General features: G+C 44.7%; 2 protein-coding genes across 16 annotated transcripts in view; one reads left to right on the forward strand and one right to left on the reverse strand.

Annotated features, from left to right (window-relative positions):
- Positions 1 to 4,428, reverse strand: part of FER1L5 (fer-1 like family member 5) — a 53,609-nt gene extending 49,181 nt beyond the window's left edge. Inside the window, exons 1-2 of the mRNA XM_047782793.1 lie at positions 4,344 to 4,428; positions 582 to 634 (exon numbers count right to left, since the gene is read on the reverse strand). Coding sequence (XP_047638749.1) covers positions 582 to 634; positions 4,344 to 4,428 — 138 coding nt within the window. The remainder of the gene's footprint in view (positions 1 to 581; positions 635 to 4,343) is intronic.
- A 3,042-nt stretch (positions 4,429 to 7,470) lies between these two features.
- Positions 7,471 to 26,573, forward strand: part of KANSL3 (KAT8 regulatory NSL complex subunit 3) — a 55,338-nt gene continuing 36,235 nt past the window's right edge. For 10 of the 15 annotated variants that reach the window (XR_007135075.1, XM_047781549.1, XM_047781545.1 and 7 more), the window contains exons 1-5: positions 7,472 to 7,541; positions 8,551 to 8,815; positions 12,952 to 13,122; positions 23,436 to 23,526; positions 23,686 to 23,871. Coding sequence is in view for 13 of the 15 variants with exons in the window: in XM_047781549.1 (XP_047637505.1) it covers positions 8,601 to 8,815; positions 12,952 to 13,122; positions 23,436 to 23,526; positions 23,686 to 23,871 (663 nt within the window). In the remaining 2 variants the exon portion in view is untranslated. Of the gene's footprint in view, positions 7,542 to 7,706; positions 7,968 to 8,550; positions 8,816 to 12,951; positions 13,123 to 14,626; positions 15,000 to 15,834; positions 15,897 to 23,435; positions 23,527 to 23,685; positions 23,872 to 26,573 lie in introns of those variants that run through there. The other 5 variants (XR_007135076.1, XM_047781557.1, XM_047781546.1 and 2 more) reach the window with 4 other exon arrangements.

The raw sequence follows: 26,573 nt of genomic DNA on the forward strand, positions 1-26,573 counted from the left end.
CTGTGGGAGGCACAGAGAGGTCATCATCCTCCCTCTACCCTCCCTCCCCTTCCCATCCTTCTGAGAAATGAGAAGAGAGACATGTTTCTCTCCAACTGAGGAGCCTCCTTCAAGTCTAATTTCCTAAGAGGATGGCATGTGCTCCTTTTACCAAGGTGCTGGGCATCCTACCTGGGTTCCCACAGCTTCACTGAAGTGTCACGAGCTTGTTGGTAGTTAAGGGGCTAGGGGACTGCCTGGGTGGATGTGATGGATGGGAGATGAGTGGGGATCCGGCACAGGGAGCCCTGTCTCTGCTTCAGGTTTCTGGGGACATCAGGATGGCTGGGTCAGACAAGAAGAGTCCTTCCCCAAAGTGGGAGAGAAGGGACAAGAGCTATGGGCAGATGTGGTGGCTGCTGTAGGCCAGAAGCCTGCACAGCCTTGTCAACTCAGAGTCCACTCACAGACCAAGGTGCCCCACCCTTGGGAAAGCTGGTGAGGCTCCCTGTCCCTTCCCTAGACTTCTGAGCTCGGTCTGGATCCAACCTCAGTGTTGGGCTTGTCATTGCCTCTTCTGGGCTTGCCCTGATGCGTTTTACCTCGTTCCACACGGGGTAATTGCCTTCCACCTCTCGAGTGGTCCTCTTGACATCTGCAAAGACACCGAGCAGCTGGCATTGGTGGTAGGAAATATTTCTTTTCTTTTTTTTTTGTCTTTTGTCTTTTTGTTGTTGTTGTTGTTGCTATTTCTTGGGCCGCTCCCGCGGCATATGGAGGTTCCCAGGCTAGGGGTCGAATCGGAGCTGTAGCTGCCAGCCTATGCCAGAGCCACAGCAATGCGGGATCCGAGCCGCGTCTGCAACCTACACCACAGCTCATGGCAACGCCGGATCGTTAACCCACTGAGCAAGGGCAGGGACCGAACCCGCAACCTCATGGTTCCTAGTCGGATTCGTTAACCACTGCGCCACGACGGGAACTCCAGGAAATATTTCAAAGTCTAGATTCATGTGAGTACAGAGAGGTAGGGCTCTCTACGGGAACATCAAGTCTACACTGGCGGATGTGAAACAGCACTGATTCTTTCTTACTCTGGGGGTTTCCAAATTTCTCACTTTTTATGAGTCACTTTACCCCATGTGATAGATAATGTTATGCGTTTATTTCATTTTCTTCCTGGGTATGTAGTTCCTAGCTGTCTTGTAGCCTGGTGGGGCCATGTGACTTGTTCTGGCCAATGGAGTAGGGGAGCGGATTCACCATTCCCTGGACCAACTCCCAAAACTTCCCAGGAGAGACTCCATTCCCTCCCCACTCCCCACACCCACCCTCACCGTCTGCTGGTAGGGTGGTGCCTGGTGACTTTGCAGCCACAAGCAGCAAGCAGCTGGTCCCTAAACTACTATTTGGAGCAGACAGTGCCTTCAAAGCAGGAATTGGTGTGAGCAAGAGGTAAACTTTTGTTAATGCCCTGGGATTGAAGTGTTCCATTGTTACCAGAGCAAAGCTAGGACACCCCAAAAGATCCCCAAACAGCTATGGAGTTCTCTTGTGGTGCCGAGGTTAAGGATCTAATGTTGTCACTGCGGCAGCAGCTTGGGGTGCTCTGTGCCCAGGTGCGGCCAAAAAAAAAAAAAAAATCTATAATGGGTTGAAAACTCATCATCCACTAAAATCTGTCTTCTTCCAAAATATCTTTTTTTTTTGTCTTTTTTATCTAGGGCTGCACCTACGCCTAAGGTCTAATCAGAGCTATAGCCACCCGCCTACACCAGAGCCACAGCTACGCGGGATCCAAGCCACATCTGCGACCTACACCACGCTCATGACAACACCAGATCCTTAACCCACTGAGCGAGGCCAGGGATCGAACCGAAACCTCATGTTTCCTAATCACATTCGTTAACCAGTGAGCCATGACAGGAACTCCCCAAGATATCTTTAACAAAGAACAGTCTATAGCCCTGCAAAGAACTTCTAAACTGCGACATCTGAGATTTTTCCCAAGGAAAGAGTGTGTGAGAGAGATAATGAAAGTGAGAGAAAAACTCACATGTGGCTGTTAGATAGCAGGAGACGGGGGAGTGGAGTGGAAGGTCTATGGGGCAGAGAGGCTAGGAAGGACAGGTGAAAAAGGAATAAAAGATATCAAACATTCAGTTATAAGAATTTGTAGGTAAATCTGTGGGCAAACCCAGGATTCCGTGTTGTAGGCATCTTTGTTGGATTTTTTTGGAGGGTAGTATTTTTATTCTCTTTGTTCCAAACGTTTTGTAATGTTATATTACTTTAGTAATTGACAATAAAATATAAAAGCTTTCCTTAAAAATACAATTAGGGAGTTCCCGTCGTGGCGCAGTGGTTAACGAATCCGACTAGGAACCATGAGGTTGCGGGTTCGGTCCCTGCCCTTGCTCAGTGGGTTAACGATCCGGCGTTGCCATGAGCTGTGGTGTAGGTTGCAGACGCGGCTCGGATCCCGCATTGCTGTGGCTCTGGCATAGGCTGGCAGCTACAGCTCCGATTCGACCCCTAGCCTGGGAACCTCCATATGCCGCGGGAGCGGCCCAAGAAATAGCAACAACAACAACAACAACAACAAAAAAAGACAAAAGACAAAAGACAAAAAAAAATACAATTAGGAGTTCCCACTGTGGCTCAGGAGGAACCCAGCTAGCATCCATGAAGATATGTGTTCGATCCCTGGCCTCACTCAGTGGGTTAAGGATCAGGGTTGCTGCAAGCTGCGTTGGGCGTAGGTTGCAAACACAACTTGGATCCCATGTTGCCGTGGCCATGGCATAGACTGGGCAGCTGCAGCTCCTATTCAGCCTCTAGCTTGGGAACTTCCATATGCCATGAATTCAGTAGAAAAGAGAAAAAAAGGGGGGGGGGCGATTCCCTGGTAGTCTGGTGGTTAGGACTTGGCACTTTCACTTCTGTGGTCCAGGTTCAATCCCTGGTCTGGGAGCTGAGATCCCACGTTAAGCCACTGCATGCTGTGGCAAAAAAAAAAAAAAAAAAAAGCAAAACTTCATACTATTGTAGGCATCTTTGTAAGAGAGATTTCTTTTTTTTGATTGATTGACTGATTTTGCTTTTTAAGGCCGTACTTAAAAAGTACGGCATATGGAGGTTCCCAGGCTAGGGGTCGAATCAGAGCTGCAGCTGCCAGTCTACACCACAGCCATGGCAAAGCAGGATCTGAGCCGTGTCTGAACTACACCACAGCGCACAGCAACGCCAGGTCCTTAACCCACTAAGCAAGGCCAGGGATTGAACCTGCAACCTCATGGTTCCAAGTCAGATTCTTTTCTGCTGCGCCACAACAGAAACTCCAGTAAAAGAGATTTCTTACAAAGATTTCTTACAAAGATGGGGAGGTGATAGGGAAGATGGCTTTGACTCAGGCTCTTCCCCTGCTCACTTAGTTAGGACAAAGACACACAGAACCTGCACTACATCTCTGTCAACCTGCAAACTAATTCACCCTGTGAGCCTGGATTCCTGAGTGGTCAGTCTCTGAGAGGTGTCATGTTCAGCAGGCAGATTTTCACAGGCCAAGGAAAAAGATTAAGGAATTTTGTTTTTTACTCATTTCTTTTGGAAACCACTGTGTCTTGCTTTTCTCTTGGTCCCAATTTTCTCACTCTGCCCACTTCCTAGAAAACCTGTTTGCCTGTATCCACCACCCCTACTCTCCACCAACAGACTGTTCATCTTTCTTTCCCTTTTTTCCGTTTGCTTCCAGCTCTTTGTCTCATAGATATACTCCATCTTTTTCATTTTCCTTCATAAATCCTTTAAGCCACCCCTGCCACATTTCTTGGACTTTTTTCCTTATCTATAAAATGGAGACAATAAAACCTGCCTCATTTGCTTCGTGGAATTGTTGTGAGGAGCAAAGATCATTACATTTATGAAAAGGCTTTGTTGATTATAAAAATAGTTGAGACAATCGAGCAGATATTATTAGAAATTCTACAAAGACCTGTACATATATTATCTTTGTAAGTCCTCACAGCAAATCCTAGGAAGCAGATACTTCTTTTTTTTTAAATCTCAGTTGGTGGCACAGCCCTAGTTCGTAGAAGAAACTTGAGGAATATTCATCTTCTTTTTTTTCCTGTGGCCATTTGCTGGAAAAAATGGGAGGCAGAGGAGTCATCGTAAGAGAAATAAGAGCAATAAGGAGGATAAGTTTTGAAAGAATGGGACAGTGTCTACCTCGCCTTTCTGTCACTCAGCATATTTTACATAGCAGGGCACTGATCAATCAATCTAGTTACATAGTAGGGCACTGATCAATCAATCTAGTTTTTCACTGATCAATGTTGCCTCTTGGGGTTCCTGGCTCTTACCTCGGAAGTACACAAACATGCTGGGTCTGGGTGGGGGGCTCAGGGGAGGGCTAATCTTGGCTGACTCCACCACAAGTCGCAGCATCTCCTCCACCTACTTCCCCGATATCCTTCTCTAGTGAAGCTTCCTTCTTGTAGCACCTTGGTCCAAGGCTTCTCTCAGGGCTCATGGGGAGAGTAAGGCCTGAAGTTGTTGCTTAGCAACAGAGTCGATGTCACAGAGGTGTGTGGTTCTTGATTTTGGATGGGAATGAAGGGAATGGGAGGAGATAGAAGTCATAGGGTATGAAGCCAGTGGCTTGAGGTGCCCAGGGCTGTAGAAACGAACAATCTGGCCAAATTTCATTTCTTCTTTCTGTTTTCTTTTGTCTCTTGTTCTTTCTAAAATTCTGGTTGCAAGATAAGTATAAGGGTAATATTTTCTCTATATACAAATGAATTACCTAGAGTTATAAAAAGTCACGTAGTCTATTTTACCTTTTTTAAATTTTTGACCCCAGCCAAGGCATGTGGAAGTTCCCAGGACAGGGATCAAACCCCAGCCACAGCAGTGACCCAAGCCACAGCAGTGACAACACAGGATCCTTAACCTTCTGGGCCACAAGGGAACTCTTCTTTTTTAAACGTTTTAATGCTCTTTTCTGCCTGAGAGTCTTTGTCTTTGCTGTTCCAACTCTCAGAGAGCTTTGCACCCAATGTCTACCATGCTACCTCTTTCTCTTCTTTTGGTTCCAGGTTCAAAGTCACCTTGACATCCAACCCATTGCCCAAGCCAAGGCTAGCTCACTGTTCTACATGCTTTCATCACTGTCCACTTCGAATAGGCATGGTGGGGGGTGGAGTTGTGAGGGGATTAAATGCTTAGGTTCTGAAGCCAGACTGGTTCTGGTTCTGCCTTTGATACTTACTAGCTGCATAACCTTGGGCAAAACACTTTGCCTCTCTGGACATGATTATAAGAGAACCTAGCATGTATGTCATTGAGAGGATTAAATGAAGTAGGTCATTTATATCACTTAGAACTTGACTGGCATTCTCTAAATGCTAGCCCTTATTATCACAACAATAAATTAATTATTTATATAGATTGAAAAGAAATATGACTTTTCAGTGCTGTGTCCTTGGCACCTGGCACAGTACTTAGCATATAGTAGAAATTTAAGCAATATTTGCAAATGAATGAAGGTCAAGTGTGTCCTATAGGATATCAGAGGAAGGAGAAGCATTATAGAGAAGAGGTAGCCAACTCTAATCAATGGGTAGTGAAAGCCTGGAGTCCTGTGTGGAGAAAATTGCTCTGAAGTTGCATCTGGGTTCAGAATGAATGGTGCTTGATTAATCATGTCTGTCATGGGCATAGAAAGAAAAACTGCAAATCAAGCAGTAAGAGTTTGAGGACTTCCTGTGTGGCTCACAACATAACTACTTGGCGTTGCTTCTGCAGTGGCTGTGGCTCAACCCCTGGCTTGGGAACTTCCATATGCCTGCTATAGAGAACACACATGGTCCTCTTGGAAACAGTCTAGAATTGTGAAATGACCACAGGTTTTGCCTCCTTTCTCTCCACTGCCTCCCCACCATCCCCCACTTTCCTCTGGGCACCCAGGTTTGCAGGTAGCATTGCTGAGGCCTTCTAGAGCACTGTGTATCTTTCTTTGGGTTGCTCTCTGCACTCTTGTTTTCTTCAGTATTGCGCGTTGCTTGTCTCACTTCACTCCTTCCCTGATGGGGCAACCAAAATGAACCAATCCAGTAAGTACTCTAAATGATTGGATTTGTCCCCCATCATGTTTTCCATGTAGGGATACCTGCATTTAACCCCCTAGCCCCAGCACTGCGCACGATGGTGTAGACGGGGTGGGTGATGAATCAAATGCCACAGGGGCCAAGGAGGCCTAGAGAAGCTGGTCAGAGTGAGCATATATGCAGCCCGTATACCTGCCACACAAGAACATGAGTCCAGTGCTGCCACAGTCTCCAATTTTTTAAGAGATCTGTATATCTGGATTTTTGCATGAAATCTCCCAAATTTAACTATTTGCAGTAAATAATTAAATACATATTTGCGATGAAATAAAATTTTAAAAAAGTAGCGTGTAGGCCAAAGAAAATGGTGTTGGGCTGTATTTGGTCCATTCACTCTCTCTCTGTAGGTCCTTAGCAACCTTTCCAATCCCTCTGCAGTGGCCTGGTCCTTTCAGCCCAAACTTAGGTGACTTCATCTTCATGATTCCACTCATATTCCCACTCTGGAAATCTTTTTCTATAAATTTGTGTTCTTATCATTCTCTCCGCCACCCAGGGAGTAAGTATTTGCACTTTCAGAGATGAAGAGGGTACACTGAGATCTCACTGGGGTCATAAAAGCAGGGAGTTAGGTGCAGGAGCTGAGATTCCAAACCTCCAGGTCTAAGCAGCACTGCTTAGGGTGATCTGGACACATCTACGCAAAGCCCTGGATAAATTTTTCTTTTATTCTATTGTTTAATATATTTTTTAGAGCAGTTTAAGGCACACAGCACCTCTTTTATTTTCGCACTTATTTTTATTGTGGTTGTTGCTTAAGTAATCTCTTCTTCTTTTTTTTTTTTTTGGCCGCACCCATGGCACATAGAAGTTCCCCTGGCCAGGGATGGAACACACGCCACAGTAGTACCGGATCAGCTGCAGTGACAACGTCGGATCTTTAACCCTCTTCGCCGCAAGGGAATTCCTAACTTTTTTTTTACATTTAAGTATAGTTGCTTTACAACATTGTGCTAGTTTCAGGCGCACAGTATTTGAAGTAAATTCTTAACGAGCACGCTTAGGTGGGACTGATCTGGGAGGAGCGGAAAGTAGGTTGCACGCCCTCCCAGCCCTGGCTAGGGACCTGGCAAAGCAACCGTGGCGGTCACTGAGAACGGACGCTGCAGAAGCCAGTCTCCTCTCTCGCCCTCGCTTTCCCTGCTGAAGATGCAGAAGGCCGAAACTCGGAATTCCGCGCTGTGAGCGGCAGAGACCCGCACGCATTCCCGGAGCTCCTCTTCCCGCGCAGCTAAATCCTCTCCCGGTTTTGCAGCTCACCGCCCCTCCCTTTCCAGGCCGTGATCCGCTTCCGCGTTTCGCTCTGTGCCCGGAGCTCCGGGGCGAGGAGGCGGTAACGCGCACGCGCGCTGGGATCCGGCCCGGGCCGAGCGCGCGGCGCGACGACTGCGGGTGAGGGGAGGCGCGGCCCTGGCAGGGGGTGGCGGGCCCCGGCGGTGGCGGCGCTGGTCTGGCGGGCGGGGGTCTCAGCGAGGACCTCCGGGCTCTCCGGTCATGCGGGGACCGGGGGCTGGAGCCCGGGGCCCGGGCGGCCTGGGTCAGACGGCCGTGTGGGGCAGGGGGCGGACTGGGGCTGCCGTGACGCGGGAGCTGAGCTGGGCCCGGGCCGGCGGGAGGCGGGTTCCTGGCGGCTCCTCCTCGTCGCGAACTCTCGGTGACCTTGGCCAATTCACTCTGTCTCCCTGAGCTGGCGCCTTCGTCCGTAAAGTGTGAATTACAAGCCCTGCCTGCCAACTGTGGCGGTTTTGAGGCTCAAGGGTGGGACCCCCCGGGGTACCTGGAGTAGCGGGCCGTTCCTGGGGGACCACCCCATCTACGGTGAGGGAGAGGGGTCTTCCTGGCTTAGCATTTTGTTGCAGGCTTTGAGAAGGAGCTCTCGTCTGTGTCTTAAAACTCCAGAGCGTTATGAAGTAGTTGCAAAACTTTTGCTTAACGTAGACAAGGGACCTCGAGGGCCTCCTTGGAGCCCACGTTGCCCAGCTGTTACCCAGGATGCTCTTATTTTGTGACTGGAGGCGGCCCAGTGAAGCTTCCGGGAATAGTGTGAAGCTGGAGACCCTTAGCTTTGGAAGAATCAATATTTTTGATTCCTCTTGTTTGCCCAAACCCCCCAGCCACAGGGGAAACTGATGCTGGCCAAGCAAATTTAGTATTTGTATGTGAGACCTTGGAGTCCCTCAGCTTCCCAATGAACCGAATTTTGTAGAAATTGAAGAGGGAGATGGTGCCATAGCCTTTTGGGGGACTCTTAGGAGCGCTCCCTACATGGGCAAGGGTCTGTGATGTGATGGATCCTCAGTTATACATGATAGAAGGTCAAAAAAGTAAGCACATTAGATAGTATAGGCTGCAAGAGATTCAGAGCATCTGAATTGACTAAAACTGAAACTTTTCACTGCAGGTGACTAGCATGCAGATAGCCATTCTCTGACCTGCTGCCCTTCTTCTGACATGGCCCACCGAGGTGGGGAGAGGGACTTCCAGACCTCAGCACGGCGCATGGGCACCTCGTTGCTCTTCCAGCTTTCGGTGCATGAGCGGGAGCTGGACCTAGTGTTTCTGGACCATAGCTATGCCAAGCCTTGGAGTGCCCACCCAGATGCCAGTAGTGCCCGCCCCACCCGCATGCTCTTTGTTACTCCCCGGAGGCAGCACGAAAGTACCATGTGAGTTTGGGCTTCTTTCTTAAGGGCTGCCATTGCCCTAATTGGATAGGGAACAGATGGTGGGGATTAAAGAGGATTTTATTGTGGGAGATTGTCTGAGGGGCTTGGATGTTAAATTCAGGCGTTGCTGTTAAGCAGCGAGCAGATAGCAGGCCTGTATGTGGACATCTTGCATTCAGGACATCTCATGAGTTAGGAAGGCAAGATATTCAAAGGAAGGCAAACAGCCTACTGCACTTAGGTAATAGGACTCGTGTGGAAAGAGGAATTGAAGAGCATCATTTAAATTGTGAAGAAAAATACCAAAGAGTTAGTTTTTAAAAATTGCCACATAGGATTAGATTTATTCTTTTAGTCCAGACAGAGTTCCTGGCTCCAGCACTGGCAACAGTACCTTTTTGGTAGTTCAGTTTACTTTTACTGGGGTCACCTCGTTTAGGAGCATATATATATGCCCAAGACCTTGGTTTCTCTCTTAGCTTCTTGCAGAACTGTCACCATAGGTTGATTTTTTTTTTTTGTCTTTTTGGGGTCGCACCCGTGGCATCTGGAAGTTCACAGGCTAGGGGTTAAGTCACAGCTGTAGCTGCCGGCTTACAACCCAGCCACAGCAACACCAGATCCTTAACCCACTGAGTGGGGTCAGGGATCAAACCCGAGTCCTCAAGGGTACTATTTGGGTTCCTTACCACTGAGCCATAATGGGAACTCCAACCATGGGTTGATTGTAACCCTACTTAGGCCTGGTTATATTTTCAGGGTAAGGAATTTTTTCCCTAAACTTACCATGTGATATATGATACTGTGGCATGTAGAATTTCCCAGGCCAGGGATCGAACCTGTACCATAGCAGTGACCCAAGCTGCTGCAGTGACAACAGTCTTTAACCCACTGTGCCCCAAGGGAATCCCTGTTTAGCAATTCTTTTGAGCTTTAAGGTGTTCTGTTTACTTGTGTTTCAAGATTTATTGATACATTCTATACTGATCAAATCATGTCCTTAATAAATTTATAAATTTTTTTGGAGAAGAGATTGTTTTGTTTGTTTTAATCTGAACTGATGTTTAATTTTCCCTCTAGCACAGGTTTTTGGTTTGTTGGGGAGTAGAGATCTTGTGTTTTGCTTTTTTAGGTTCTCCTAGTGAGCCTTAATGAGTTAGAAATATCATGACATGTGTATTTTAAATGTGTGTATAATAGAGGTTTTTATTTCATTTCCCAATGAGGGCAATGTTTCGTTGCCTTTTTTTGGATGTACAGGACATGGGATCTGTGATTTAGGGAATAACCCAGTATAATCCTAATGCCTTGGGGCATAACTGAAGAGCTCCTTTTTGAGGTCTTTCTCTTAGATATGTAATAGCTTCTTACAAACATTGAAATTTCTATGTTCACATCTCAGGATATTTTCTTAACGTGAGAGTCTGTGGACTTGGTCATTTCAGTATTCAGAAAATTATTTCCTCTTATATCTAGGCCTTGCAAGAGGGAGTTTGGCATGTTCTAGGAACTCTTTTCAGACCATTGAGTCTGGAATGTGGTTGCAATGGGGGTATAAGTGGGAGCTAGGGGAGAAGTTGGCAGAGGCTACCTCATGTAGGAATTTTTTTTTTTTGTCTTTTTGCCTTTTCTAGGTCCGCTCCTGCGGCATATGGAGGTTCCCAGGCTAGGGGTGGCATCGGAGCTGTAGCCACCAGCCTACGCCAGAGCCACAGCAACGCGGGATCTAAGCCGTGTCTGCAACCTACACCACAGCTCATGGCAACGTCGGATTGTTAACCCACTGAGCAAGGCCAGGGATCGAACCTTCAACCTCATGGTTCCTAGTTGGATTCGTTGACCCCTGAGCCACGACGGGAACTCCTCGTATAAGAATTTGATTCTAAGAGTGGTAATAAATTATTGAAAGATTTTAAGCTAGAGATTGGATTTATATTTAAAAAAGATCACTACATTTTTATTGAATAGGTGACAGTGCAGGAGTGGAATAGAGAAGACCTGCTGGGATACCATTGTGGTGGTCAGGGCCAGAAATCGTGATAGGCCTGATGGGGCAGGAATAGTACAGATGGAGAAAAATGGATGGCCTTGAGGTGTAGAGCATGACCTATGATGAACTGTAAAGTGTGGCCAGGGTTAAGGGGAAAGGTGAAATTAGTTCTAACTTTTATATTTCTGGCTTGAGCAGCTGGGTGGTGCCATGAGTTGGGGAAGGCTGCGGGGAGTATTGGTTTGGAATGGTGAAATCAAGAGTTCTCTTTTAGGCATATAGGTCTAAGTACCTAACCCAGTGTCTGATCCACAGAAGATAACCAGCTCTTTCACCAACCACCAAGTCTAGCTATGCATGATTTCACTTCCTGTCATAATGCTATAATTATTCCAGCCATTGGGGATGGAAACAGTAACATCATTGAGGTCAAAAAGTTAGAGTGATGTTTGGTAGATAGCTAGTAGCCCAGTTTGATGGGCATTGCATTTCGGGTGACAAAGTTGGTCCAGTGAAGGACCCTTGTGGCACTAGGATTTCATTAACTTTTTTTTTTTTTTAAATTGAAGTCTAGTTAATTTATAATGTTGTTAGTTTTAGATGTACAGCAAAATGATTGAGTATGTATATGTATGCACACACACATAAGATGTTTTCAGATTCTTTTCCATTATACCATTAATATTTTAAAATACAAAATATCCTTCAGGCCTCCATTTCTGTTTGTTTCTGTCTAGACTCCTTACACAGTGAGTAAGCTAAGGTGTCTGGATTCCAGGTGATTTATCTTAGGCGGTCACAGGCTTTTACAGCATATAATTAACTACCAGTTGATTTGCTAAGGAAAGGGAAAGTTTGTATGAATAAAACTCTAGACCAGCACTGTCCAGTAGAACTCTCTGCAGTGTTAGAAATGTTCTCTATCTGTTCTGTCCAGTATGATAGCCTTAGGCAAATATGGCTGTTGAGCACTTGAAATGTGGCTAATGTGGGAGTTCCTGTCGTGGCTCAGTGGTTAATGAATCTGACTAGGAACCATGAGGTTGTGGGTTTGATCCCTGGCCTCGCTCAGTGGGTGAAGGATCTGGCGTTGCTGTGGGCTGTGGTGTAGGTTGAAGACACGGCTTGGACGCCATGTTGATGTGGCATCACCCTAACCCTAACCCTATATGTCATGGCCCTAGAAAAGACAAAAAGACCAAAAAAAAAAAAAAAAAGTGGCTAATGTGACTGAGGAAATGAATTTTAAATTCAGATTAATTTTAATTAATTTAAATAGTTGCATGTGGCTCATAGCTATTGTACAGGGAGGCATATCTAGGCAATCAACTCTGCTTGTGGAATATATTTGTCTTTTTTAAAAAATAGCTGTTTGTCATTTTTTGCACAGGCACCTGTTTTTTTTTTTTTGGTCTTTTTTTAGGGCCTCACCCATGGCATATGGAGGTTCCCAGGCTAGGGGTCTAATCGGAGCTATAGCCACCGGCCTATTCCAGATCCAGGCTGCACAGCTCATGGCAATGCCAGATCCTTAACCCACTGAGTGAAACTAGGGATTGAACCTGCAACCTCATGGTTCCTAGTCGGATTTGTTAACCACTGAGCCACGACAGGAACTCCAATATAGGCACTTTTTTTTTGTCTTTTTGTTGTTGTTGTTGTTATTTCTTGGGCCACTCCCGCGGCATATGGAGGTTCCCAGGCTAGGGGTCGAATCGGAGCTGTAGCCACCGGCCTATGCTAGAGCCACAGCAACGCGGGATCTGAGCCGCGTCTGCAACCTACACCACAGCTCACGGCAACGCCGGATCGTTAACCCACTGAGCAAGGGCTGGGACCGAAGCCGCAACCTCATGGTTCCTAGTCGGATTCGTTAACCACTGCGCCACGACGGGAACTCCCATATAGGCACCTTTTAAAACAACTTTGTATTCCCCTAGCAAATACCAGTAGGTCAGAGGGCGGAGACTTAGGCCAAGTGTGGGAAAAATGACTTTGGATCATTGTTTTCTTGTAAATATAGTGTCCTTAGGCATACTTTAAAGCTGGTTGTATTAAAGAGATATTTTAGGTTACCAGATGATCATTAAATACTTGCATCGTGTGAAGGATGTGTGGCTGGTCCAATTTCCTCTGTTGTTTACAGTGAATCAGATGTCCCAATAGATGTGGAGACAGTCACATCAACACCTGTGCCACTCTATGACAATCAGAAAGCGCGCAGTGTGATGAATGAGTGTGAGCGGCACGTCATCTTCGCTAGGACCGATGCAGATGCCCCTCCCCCACCGGAGGACTGGGAGGAGCATGTCAACAGGTAGGCTGCTTCTCACGAGGACTGGTGCTACAGGGTTAATGTCACTGCAGTGTAATTATTTTGTATCATCTTCATTGAACCATATTTATTAGGAGCTTATTTCATTTGCAGCCACACAAGTCAGAGTGCTCTCCTATCTCTGTTTTATAACTCTCAGCTCACTATGCAGCGAGCTCCTTGGGGGGAGGGCTTGTGTCTCAGCCATTTTTGCATCCCTGACACCTAGGACACTGCCTGGCACATAGTAGGCATGTAAGAAATGTTGATTGACTACATAAATGAGTTAAATTTGATAGATATGACTAGTTCTATAGCATAGGTAGTACATGTTATGATATGGAAGTTACCCAGACTACCAAAAATACCCCATTAAATAAATGTCCATGTATAAGATACAGTATTTATTTGATCTATAACTAAGATAGTGAAAATGTTTTGGAGTCGTATGAAAAGCTAACAGATATTTGATTTGAGTGGCTTTAAAAAATCGATTGGTAGTTTATGGATTTGAGGGAACACTTTGGTCCATTTCATGAATTTGCTGGATGAAAATTCATTGAACCATATTTATTAGGAGCTTATTTCATTTGCAGCCACACAAGTCAGAGTGCTCTTCTATTGTTCCCATGCAGCCTACTGACCCCAGGGACTCAAAACTCCTATTTAGGTCAAATGTTTGTTCATTCGGCAAACATTTATCTTTTACTTACTGCATAAAACTTTATGAAGATAAAATTTATATACCATACAATTCACCTATTTAATGTTTACAGTCAAGGGTTTTAGTGTATTTGTCACCACAGTTAATATGGTGAACATTTTCCTTATCCCTAAAAGAAACTCTCTATAACAGTCACTTCCCATTTCCTCCCAACCCCTCCAACTTCTAGCAACTGCCAGTTTACTTTCTATTTTTCTAAATTTCCCTTTTCTGAACATTTCATATAGATGGAATTGCATGGTATGTGGTCTTTTGTGACTGGCTTCTTTCACTTAGCATAATGTTTTCAAGATTTATCCATGTTGAATCATGTGTCAGTACTTCACTCCTTTTTAATGCTGAATGATAGTCTATTGCATGGATATACCACATTTTGTTTGTCCATTCATTTACTGATGAATATTTGGGTTGCTAATGCTTTTTGGCCTATTATGAATAATGTTGCTATGAATACTTGTGTATTTGTGTTTGTGTGGATATGTACTTTCATTTCTCTTGCATTTATACCTAGAGTGGAATTGCTGGGTCATATGATAACTGTGTTTAACTTATGAGGAATTTTCAGACTGTTCTCCAAAAGGGCACATCATTTTACATCCCCGTCAGCAGTGTTTGAGAGTTCCAGTTTCTCCACATCTTCGCCAACACTTGTTTTTGATCGGCCTTTTTTTAAAATTATGATCATTCTAGTGGGTGTGAAGTGACATCTCATTGTGGTTTTAATTTGCATTTTCCTGATGGCTCTCTATTCTGTATGTATTTATCAACTGTGTGTAAAGGAATGTTAAAATCCTTAACATCAGAAGTTGGTAAGTGGTAAACTCACCATAATGTTGGAGAGCTCTTATTTTATGATAATGGAAGAAAAAGAGGTAATTTGGTAGGAAGAGGGATAGGAAAGTTCAAGGCTATTGGTATGATTTACAAGTGTGATTGGAAAAAGGGAATGAGATTGAGTTGGTGTGCTTGTGTGATCAGAATAGTAGCTGTTGAAGGAGGACCACTTCTGCACCTTGGTTGAAGAGCTTATGAGGATGCTGTCTGGAGTCTTGAATTAATGTTGTGCCCTAGGAAGGGGAAGTGCTCTCCAGAGCTTCAAATAAAGAGGAAAACTGCTGTGAATGAAGATCAAAACAGTTTAGCACCACTGTTGCAGGTAATAAAAATAGTGACAATGGTAGTAACAAAAAAGAACTACCACTTGTTCAATGCTTTCTAGGTGCCAGGCATTGTGCCAAGCGCTTCATATGCATTATCTCTTTTAAACCCCACAGCCCTCCTAGGATATCCCTTTTTTCATCTCTATTTTACAAATGAAGGAACTGAGCTCAGGGAGTTGAAAAAACCTTAGCTAGGAGGTAGTAGAGCAGGGATTTGTTCAAAGCAAGCAGTCTGACTCTGGGGTCCAGTGTTTTCAACTACAGTACCTTTTCTTTAAGGGCAGTAAAAGGACCAGTTAGTGGTGGCTAAACAAGGTGGCCTCACAGTTATGTGTCCTATATGGGGTTGTTGGGCCTTGCCCTCAGTTTGCAGTTTCAGAAACTGCCTGGAAGAATTGCATGAATTTTTCTCTCAATTCACCCATGGTCAGGAGGTTTTGGAGGACTCTTCATGCTTACCAAAGTCATCACAGACTTAACTCGTATGAATACCAGTTTCTTAGTTTATAAGGAGAGATGACTGCAAGGCAGATGAGACCCTGGGGTGGCCTGGCCCAGAGCATTAGTTCTTGGTAGGAGGGTCTGGGAAGCTCTTCTGTCTCAGAAGTGGAAGGTGAGAGGAGAGTCTACAGGGGAGGCACCCTCCTTTCCTCAAAGCAAGATGGGCCCACAGAGTAGGCAAGGGCACACCTTCACCTACCCAGTCCTGCAGGGAAACTCTGACAGATTCTTGTCTTTCTCCATGTGGACCTCCATGCTTCTGTTATGACATTGCCACAGACTGATATGAGTAATTAGTGCTCAGTTTATCTCAGATTATTTGTTTTTTAGTGTCTGATGAGATATTGGAGGCGTCCTCTCATTAGCAACAGGCTTACAAACCATCTCTTCAGGTAGGTCACTTTTGCACACAGCTGATTTCATTATTTGATAATATTTATTGGCTTCAATTTCAGAGGTCACCATTTTATGACCTTGTCCTCAAATTCTGGATCTCTAGCCTGTTGAGAAAACAGTTCCCTCTGTGCTGATTATAATCATATTGTTGCCATTCTTTCCCTTGATTTGATTGTTAAATTGCTGCTTCTTTTCTTCCTGTAAAATCATGTAAAATTACAGTTTCCCACATCAAGAACTCATGGACTATAGGATACTCTCTAGAAATCTGTTTTTTTTTTTTTTTCTGAGAGATTACTGATCTATCAGTGGAGTCAGAAACTTAATTTTCTTTTTTTAGTATCCTGTTTCCCCTCTTGAATTATTTTAGTAGCAACTACCTTCAGATAACTTTCCATGTTTAAAAAATGAAGCAAACCCAGCCCCTCCCTGACCCCCCCCCCCCGCAGTGGACTCAGAGTTTCTTAGTAATGCCTGATATTTTATGAAACAGTTTAAATATCTCTCTCTGCTTGATTTAATTGTCTAGATCAAGGGTTGGCAAACTATGGCCTGTGCGGCAAATCTGGCCCATGGCTTGTTTTATGTATGGCCCATGATCTAAGAATAGTTTTCCATTTTTAAGTGGTTGAAAAAAATAAAAAAGACAAATGAAATTCAAATTTCATTGTCCTTAATAAATACAATGTTATTGGAACACAGTCATGCCCACTCATTTAGATATTGTCTGTAGCTGCTTTTCCGCTATAGCGGCGGAGTTGAATAGTTGTGAAAGAAACCATGTGGCCCACAAACTCTAAAATATTTACTACCCAGTCCATTACAGAAGTTTGCTGACCTCTGGTCTCAATTTTGTTCTTGTGTCTGCATGTCAAAGTCATGGGACTTAGAGAACCTTTGAAAATGATTTACCTTTGTTGGTGCAGTAATGTCCCAAAGAAGGTGGACCAGCTTTTTTCCTCCAGATGTTTGTCAAACGCCAAGTTTAATTAGATGCACAGCCTTGAAAGACTTTTAATGAAAAATTCCTGACATATGATACTTAAGAGCATCGCTCAAATGGATTTTAGGATGTTGCCAGTATTTCAGTGTTGCCAATCCTTTCAAAAGGATCTAGTATCCGAAAGCAGGTTATCTTATCTTAGAAATCAGAACTTCTGAATTCAATTTTAAAACATGATCCTTTTCTAAATTTGCTCTAATTATATCTCTCAATATTGCATGTATCTATGTGTTAATCTTGGGTGTGTGAAATTTTGAGTTCGAGATCTTCGAGTTGTTTATTTTCTCTCCCTCTGCCTTCCTCTGTCTCTCTCTTTCCCCTTCAGTCCTCTCTTCCTTTCTCCTGGTGTTTAAGCAAAGAATTTTATAATCTGAAAAAGTAAGTGTGACCTGTTTCTTCTCTCTGATATTCGTTGTCTCTCTTTGCTTGACTTCTGGGTTTTAAAAAATCCTTTAGACATTTTAATATTGAATTAATACTGGAGAACAAAAAGCCTTTGAGGACATCAGGCTTTTCTAGGACCAGAATGACTTTTTGGCCACTTTGGATCAGTTGAGCCAGAAGCCAGAACGTCATTCGGGTTCAGTGGGAGCAGAGGGAACGTAAGGTTGTCTGATCTCATCTAAGCGAGGAGAGCAGGCATTTCTGCACTCAGGGAGGCTGCATAGTTTCGAGTAGGGGAGCGTGTGGACTCACCACAGTTCCCATCAGCTATTTGGCTGTTTAGACTTGTATTTAAAATTCTGTCTCCTGTTTTTAAATTTTTCCTTAATTATATCTTTTGCATGCTCGTTACCTTAATCTTGGGTTAGATCATTTTTTTCTGCCCACTTAATTTTCCAGCCTCCCACGAAGCTGACAAAACATAAAGAACATGTTTCAGCTCTTGGAATCACTTTGTTATATATCCAGCAACAGTTCTAAGAACTTTTGGGGGGATTTTAACCTTTCAGCATAGTGGTTTTTCAGTTTAATTTCAGCTGCCCTTGGTGTATGGTAGTAATTTCTAAATAGCTTTCTAGTTCCCTTCCCATTTTGTTCACATCATTTTCCTTGCTGCCATCATTTTGGGTTTCTGAGTAAATATAGAGTAAGAAAGACAAATAGAACATCCTGTTGTGTAATAAAAAACAGGATAATTTTGGAAATGCTGTTGGTACCTCATAAATAAAAATTATACTTCATTCACTGTCCTTGGAGTGGATGTTTGCTATATGATCAATAGGCATTGAGAAAGCTCAAGAGATTGTTGGACGTGAAGAAGTTGTATTTGTTGCTTAACCTGTTTGATTATCCCTGAGCATTATTGCTGGGGTTAAGACTGCAGTGTTAATACTGCTTTCAAGAAACTATTTTTCGAGATACTGCTATATACATACTATTTACAGAGATGGAAATTCTAAAAATTTTTTTTTTTTTTTTTGCTATTTAGGGCTGCACCCGTGGCATATGGAAGTTCCCAGGCTATGGGTCCAATTGGAGCTACAGCTGTGGGCCTACACCACAGGCACAGAAACTAGGGATCTGAGCCACGTCTGCAACCTCCACCACAGCTCAAGGCAATGCTGGATCCTTAACCCATTGAGCAAGGCCAGGGATTGAACGTGTTTCCTCATGGATGCTAGTTTGGTTCGCTAACTGCTGAGCCATGACGGGAACTCCTGAAATTCTAAAATTTTAACACAGATTTTTCATTTCCATTTCAAGAGGTTTATTCTGCAGAGATACTTGCATGACCATGCAAAGATAAAGATGCGTGTGTGTATTGGGGAGAGGAGAGAGGAGCCATGGTTATTGGGACTGTTTATAATAGCAATAAAAGAGACACAACCCAAATGCCCACCAATAGGGTAGAACTAGCTATTAAAAGCAAAGAGGTTTATTAATATGAAAATATCCGTGTATCTCCTGAGAGCTCTTTTTAACTACTTGTGGACATCCTCTGTCTCCACCACCACTGCCAAATCCCTAAGCCTACTTGAGAATCATATGTAAGAGAGGTGCTACCTATGTTAGTGTTTTATATTTAAATAATGTCAAGGAAAATGAGATTATGAACTAATGGGCTAAGATGCTGGTTTCCACAAGCCTTCCTGGTCCCAAGGTGTCCTGAGTCCCAACTTTGAGTAAAACCTTCTACCCTGCTGTCTCCCAAGTCCAGAATCTCTCTAATATCAAATCACCAAAAAAACTGACTAGATCCTGACGAAATAGCAGAAATTAAGCCAAGAGAGAATGGGAAAATCAGAAAAAGGACAATGCCAAGAAACCTAGGACTGCTTCCAGTACCCCAGAAGGGGGTTGTAAAAGAATGAGAGGCTTTGGAGGTTAAGGGATTTAGCTGTGGCAGTAAAAGCTATTAAAGATAGAGGGCACTTCTAGAGTTCTCTTGTGGCTCAGTGGGTTAAGGATCTGGCATTGTCACTGCAGTGGCTCAGGTTGCTGCTGTGGCACGGATTTGATCCCTGGCCAGGGAACTTCCATCTGCTATGAGCGAGGTGGGGAGGAGAAAAAAAGAAGAAAGATAGAAGGCACTTGTAAAGAATTCTGTGATCATGGACTTCAGCTGCTCTTATAGAACTTTTGTTCCCATCACTAATCATAGCTAACCTGAGTTTTTTATCGCTAGAAGGAACTTTAGAGGTCATGTAGTCCACCTCTTTGACAGTCAAGGAGACTGAGAGTACACAGCCAGCTCCTGGCTCATAGCTACTGTTCTATGTAGTGGTGTGCAGTTGCTCCTGTGTACTGTGTAACTGGTGAGTTGTCAAACTGTTGATGTGGTAGGTGGAGGTTTTATTTTATAGAAGGAAAGGAAGCTGAACTATTCCTCCTTTCTGGAGGGTGTTTACTCTTTTCTAACAAAAGGTAGTTTGTCTTCTATCTGCATATTTACTGGGCCATGTTATTGGTGTCTGTATAAAAAGATGACCTGGAGAAAAGAGGGGGTCTGGTCAGTGGGCTATGATGGGGTGGATGCTGGTCTAAAGTAAGAGAAGTGGAGACTGTTAATGTTTGAAGCCGCTTTCCTGTGGTTTGAGCACCTGGTACCCAGAAGGGCTCAATTTACAGTGGGTCTAAGTGGTTTTTCAGGGTTCCTGTGCTGCCCAGCACCTGCGTGCTTACTGTGGTAGAGAGTGTGAGGGTTTGAATCTACATTTGGTTGTTTATAGAAGGTGGTATGCATACAATTTTGCATTTATTTATTTGGCAGATCTTCAAGTCCCTGCTGTGCGCCAGACACTGTCTGTATGTGCTGGGGATATAGCACCTACACAGAATGGACAGAAATCTCTGCCATCTTGGCCTTTACATTCTAGCAGAGGGAGACAGACCAGACAGACAAAGTGAATAGAATGTGAGGTGGTAATGTGTCTGGAAATGGGGACAGGGAATCCCAGGCTGGGAGTGAGGGGTTGGCAGTTTTAAATAGAGGTGAGTCAGGGGAAGCCTCAGTAGAAGGTGACATTTGGGCACCGACCCAGAGGCAGGAGAGGGAACTATTTGAGGTGGAGGGAATGGATGGCCTGGTCCAGTCTGTGATGTGGGAGCTTGCGGGATGTGCAGGGGCTGGTGGGAGGGAGGGGGCAGTGTGGGAAAGCACTGTAAGCTGGGTGCAATCTGGATGATGAGGTTGGAGAGGCAAGGATTTTGGCTTTCAGCTGGTTGAAATGGGGCAGTGTAGAGTTCCTGTTGTGGCTCAGTGGGTTAAGAACCCTGCTAATATCCATGAGAATGTGGGTTCCATCCCTGTCCTCGCTCAATGGGCTGGGGATCCAGTGTTGCTGTGAGTTGTGGTATAGGTCGCAGATGTGGCTTGGATCCCACATTGTTGTGGCTGTGGTGTAGGCCTGCAGCTGCAGCTCTGATTCAGTGCCTAGCCTGGGAATCTCCATATGCCTCAGGTGTGGCCCTAAAAAGCAAAAAAAAAAAAAAAAATGGAGCAGTTGTAGCAAGCAGAATATGCTGTGACTTAGGTTTTTTGATTGTTTTTTACAGAATTGATTTTCTAAATTGGATTTCCAAAAGATTGTACTAATTTATATTTCCATCAACAAACTTTGGGAAGACCTGTTTTATGCCCTTACAACACAGATTGAACTTCTTAAATTTTTACCTGTTTGACAGGTGAAAAATAATATTATTTTAATTTGTATGTTTGGTTTTGAAGGGTGTTGACTGTACATTTTTGCGAATTGCCTTTTCATGTTCTTCACTCATAGTTTTGTTTTTTTTTTTGGCTGCACTCATGGCATATGGAAGTTCCTGGGCCAGGGATCAAATCCGAGCTGCGGTTGCTACCTATGCCAAAGCTGCAGCAACACTGGATCCTTAACCCACTGCACCACAGTGGGAACTCCTGCCCATTGCTCTTTCTATTTTAACGAAATGGTAGTTATTTTTTTTTCCTTACTGCTTTTTGACTTTGTTTATAAAACTTTATTTTTTCATTTACATAAATTTGAAATTTTTATGTAGTTACATTTATCTTTTTATGGCTTCTAGGTTTTAGGTCATGTTTAGAAAGGCCTTAAACATTCTAAGATAAAGACCAGGTAGATAATTTATTTATTTATTTATTTTGCTTTTTAGGGCCACACCTGAGGCATATGGAAGTTCCCAGGCTAGGGGTTCATTCCAAGCTGCATCTGCAGGCTTCTACTATAGCCACAGCTATGTGGGTTCTGAGCCACGTCTGTGACCTACACCACAGCTCATACATAGCAACACTGGATCCCCAACCCACTGGGCAAGGACAGGGATTGAACCTGCATCTCATGGATACTAGTTGAGTTCATAATCTGCTGAGCCACAACAGGAACTCCTGATAAATATTTTTTAATCACTTTTTTTTTTCTAGTACTTTGGTCAGTTTATTTTTTAATATTTAACTTTTTACTCCACTGGAAGTTTGTTTTGGTGTAGAAAGTGATGTGTTGGAGTCCAGATTTCCTTTTTCCACTTGGCTGGTAGTTGTCTCAGCCCTATTTACTTGATGCCTACTGATTTGAAGTGCTGCCTTGATCTCACTCCAGGTTCTCATTTGGGTCTGGCCTACACTTAAATTTTTTTAAAGGAAATTTAATCACCAGTTTATTTTTATGACAGGGAGAGTTGGTAAACAAATACTAATTGGGCATTTTCAGTTACCTTTCTCTTAGTAGCTTTGGGGTTGTTGGATCACGGTAATTAAGATTGCCAGGAGGGGGGGTGGAGGGAGCTTTAGGAGTCTCCACACTGTGGGCTGGGTGTGATGAGGTGGGAACAAGAGCAGTAGTACAGGTTTCTAATTGTAGGGAGTATACAGCTCATTTGCGTGGGGTGGGGGGTGGATGGGAGGAGGAACAAAGCCTTCAATAAGCAAGAATTCCCGTCGTGGCGCAGAGGTTAACAAATCCTACTAGGAACCATGAGGTTGCGGGTTTGATCCCTGTCCTTGCTCAGTGGGTTAAGGATCCGGCATTGCCGTGAACTGTGGTATAGGTTGCAGACGTGGCTTGGATCCTGAGTTGCTGTGGCTCTGGCGTAGGCTGGCAGCTACAGCTCCGATTCAACCCCTAGCCTGGGAACCTCCATGTGCCGCAGGAGCAGCCCAAGAAATGGCAAAAAGACAAAAAAAAAAAAAAAAAAAGGCAGGTAAGTGTGTATATGCCAGGGTCATAGGCTGGGTTGCTACACCGTTAACCTTAGATGGAACACACCATTCCAAAGTCAATTCTTTTTTTTTTTTTGTCTTTTTTTGCCTGTTCTAGGGCTGCTCCTGCGGCACATGGAGGTTCCCAGGCTAGGGGTCTAATCAGAGCTGTAGCCGCCGGCTCATGCCACAACCACAGCAACTCGGGATCCGAGCCGTGTCTGCAACCTACACCACAGCTCACGGCAACGCTGGATCCTCAACCCACTGAGCAAGGCCAGGGATTGAACCCGAAACCCCACGGCTCCTAGTCGGATTTGTCAACCACTGCACCATGATGGGAACTCCCCCAAAGTCAATTCTTTTAATAGTGTGATACACAGAAAAAATATACAAAGGAAGAAGGGTTAGTGAGGGGTGGAATATTAAGGAGTGGGAGGATAACTGCTTCATTTTTGTTCCTAAAGCTGATTTAAATGGGCCTCTTTCTCTTAGTCTGAAGTTTTAGTACATTAGGATATGCTTGCTCACCCTGTCTACCTTTTTGTGTGAAATATTCAACTTGTGAAATTCAGGTATGACTGTGCTGCAGTGCCGTACTTTTGTTTACTAATGGATTTTTTTAGTCACTAGGGAATTAGTTAGCTTTGCTAGTATCAAAAGACTTCGTCTGTGACTGGTTTTGACTTGTAGTGTATATGTTATTACAGACATGTGCTGAGGTTCACTGGCAGGATTGGGACCAGAGTCTAGGTGTTGTGCTTTAGCTTAGTAGTGAGCTACTTCGAGTCACACTATTTCAGAACAAAAAACATAACGTAATCTTCATTGTAGAGTGTACATGCATGTAGCATGTTCCCAGGGTTTGTCTTTAATTCCTCAGGGTTTCTCTTATAGGACTGGCTGGACAATGGCCCAGAACAAGCTATTCAACAAGATCCTCAAAGCCCTGCAGTCTGACCGGCTTGCCCGCTTGGCCAATGAAGGGGTAAGACTCCAGAAACCTCCAGGGTGGGCTCTTCCTAGTTCAGGCCTTCCTGGCTGACTAACTTGTTGGGTCCCCCCCACTCCCCTGACTCCCCCAACCCTAACCCCGGTTGCTGACAAGGTGGCCCTCATGCTTTGTCACTCCACTTACACCTTTCAGGCTTGTAACGAGCCAGTGCTGCGCCGTGTTGCTGTGGACAAGTGTGCGAGGAGAGTGCGGCAGGCTCTGGCAAGTGTGAGCTGGGACACCAAGCTGGTCCAGTGGCTGCACACCACCCTGGTGGAGACCTTGAGTCTGCCCATGCTGGCAGCCTACCTGGATGCTCTGCAGACGCTGAAAGGGAAGGTGAGGCTGTGATTGGCATCTTCCCTGCCCTGCCCTGGGGTAGCCAGCCTCTGCTTTGGGTTTAGAAAGTGGGGTTGGGCAAGGTCATTGCTAGGCCATCCTGGAGGCCTGACTGAAGCCAACAGGTTTGCTGTAAAAAAATAGGAGACATGACATGGAGTTCACTGGTTAAGGATCTGGTGTTGTTCCTGCCGTGGCTCTGGTTACTCCTTTGGCACAGGTTTGTTCCCTGACCCTGGAACTTAGCATACTGTGAGCATGGCCAAAAGGAAAAATAGGAGACATGGTATCATTTTACATTTTCGTCCAGTGTATATGTGTTCAGATCTCCTGTCTCCTTGATGAGGTGTGGAGCTTGAAAACCAGAGAATGTGTTTAGTCTCTGCAGCCTTGCAGCCTGTGGTTTGAATCACCTCTGAGGTGAGGTGAGGAAGGAGAAGATGAAGTGTTTACCAGGGAGGAGTGCTGAGAGGGGCAGGAGGCGGAGCGGTGGAGGTCGGGGTGCAGGGGTGGGGGTGGGAGGTGTTCCAAGCAGGGGAGCACTGTGACAGAATGCCTCGTCTCTTCTCATTTGGTCGAGACTTCAGTAGCAACACTTTGACTTTAATCGTTCTTTATAAAACATAGCATTACGTTTCCCTGCTTTCTTACTTGGACAGTATTACACAAAGTTAAACTGTTTTTCTTCATGATTCCGTTTCTTGTAATTGCAGTTATTGCATGGGCTGTGTTCATTGTGGTGGAGTACAGGTTCTGGAGGCAGACTGCCTGGCTGATCTCACCTTGATCACTAATTAGCTGTGTAATCTTGGATTAGTGTCTCAATTTCCTCATCTCTAAAGAATGGCTAATAATAATAATACCTATCTAGGATTTTAGTGAAAATTAGTTAACCTAGATAGCATACTTGGCACAGAATTTGGCACATAGGAAACCCACAATAAGTGTTAATGATTTATAAGTGGTACCATCATTTTTAGAATGTTTTGCTCTGATACAAAATGGCCTCAGATAACTTGGATTAGTTCAGTTCTTGACTTTTTTTTTTTTTTTAAGGGCCACAGGTAGGGCATATGGAAGTTCCCAGGCTAGGGGTCGAATTGGAGCTACAGCTGCTGGCTTATACCAACACAGAATCCTCAACCCACTGCGAGAGGCCAGGGTTCGAACCCACATCCTTATGGATACTAGTCAGGTTCTTAGCCCACTGAGCCACAATAGGAACTCCCTTGACTTTTTCTTTTAAGTGCTTTTTCTTCTCCTTTGCAGGAAGCTGGCCTGTTTTGTTCCTGTAATTTGCCTGGCCAGCAGCTTTCCCCAGCTGTACCCCCCACATTTCCAGACTCATTGTTTCCTACCTGTTTGTAAGTTGAAGGATGTGGAGTTTGTTTGAAAGCAAAAGAAGACTGGTTTGGTGTGGAAATAAAACAAAACTCAGGATTAGATGTGTTAATGAAATGCATGGTAGGAAATTTGACGTTAATTTATACATTGGACAAATAGTTATTTTGTGCCTACAGTATGCCAGGTGCTGGGCTGAGCAAAACAAAAATATTCTCTGATGGAGCTTATTTTCTAGTGGAGAAAGACTAATCAAAAGATAGTCCCAGCCATCCCCCTGCACTGTTCCTTTGCAGTGGAAACCCTGGGCACAGCAGGTGAATGGTGGGCAGACGTAGGTACAGGTGTGGGGCCGAGACAAGCCCCTGGCAGAGAGGGGTGGCCTGTGAGTATTTCGTGCATTTCTTTTTTTCTTTCTTTCTTTTTGTCTTATGTCTTTTTAGGGTCGCACCTGAGGCATATGGAGGTTCCCGGGCTAGGGGTCAAATCGGAGCTATAGCTGCTGGCCTATGCCACAGCCACAGCAACACAGATCTGAGCAGCATCGGGAGCCCACACCACAGCTCATGGCAACGCCGGATCCCTAACCCACTGAGCGAGGCCAAGGATCGAACCTGCAACCTCATGATTACTAGTCAGACTTGTTAACCACTGAGACACAACGGGAACTCCATTTGGTGCATTTCTGATGTTCTCCACAGCATTCTACCTGTGGGAAAAGTATAGCACTGGTGGATATCCTCAGGGGAACTAGTGTTGGTAGTGCCCAGGGTCCATTTGTCTGCCTTACTTTGCACGGCCAGTATACCTCTGAGGAAATTTCCCTCGTATAGAAGTTTACACTGCTCCCTGGTGACGTTAGTTACTGTCTGAATGTTCCCAAGTGAATAAAGTAGTGTTCAGGTTTTTCTAGCATGATGGACCCCTGGTGGGACTCCACAGGGGTGCATGGTGCATTCTGCTCAGTCGCAGTGCAGGTTAGCTGGAATGCCAGAGGACACGATGGTGCCTCCAGACCTTGAGGGGCTGTCCACTGGAGGCTCTGCTCCAGTGGTTCCTCTGTCATTGGGCTCTTATTTTCCCATAACGGTCAGCTTCACAACAAATACTTAGATTGTTTCCCAAAACTTCTAATATACCTGCTGGATGAAAATGCAGGTGGATGGGCTCATGCTCTTGGCCCAGCTACTTTCACCATTGGATCAAGTGTAAAGAAAGTAGAGGGAATTCCCTGGTGGCTCAGCATGTTAAGGATCCAGCATTGTCACTGCTATGGCTCTACATAGCTATGGTGCAGGTCCAATCCCTGGCCTGGGAACTTTTTTGGCCATGGGCATGGCCAAAGAATAAATACATAAATA

This window comes from Phacochoerus africanus, chromosome 5 (assembly GCF_016906955.1).
Source record: "Phacochoerus africanus isolate WHEZ1 chromosome 5, ROS_Pafr_v1, whole genome shotgun sequence".
In the NCBI taxonomy this organism is placed as follows: Eukaryota; Metazoa; Chordata; class Mammalia; order Artiodactyla; family Suidae; genus Phacochoerus; species Phacochoerus africanus.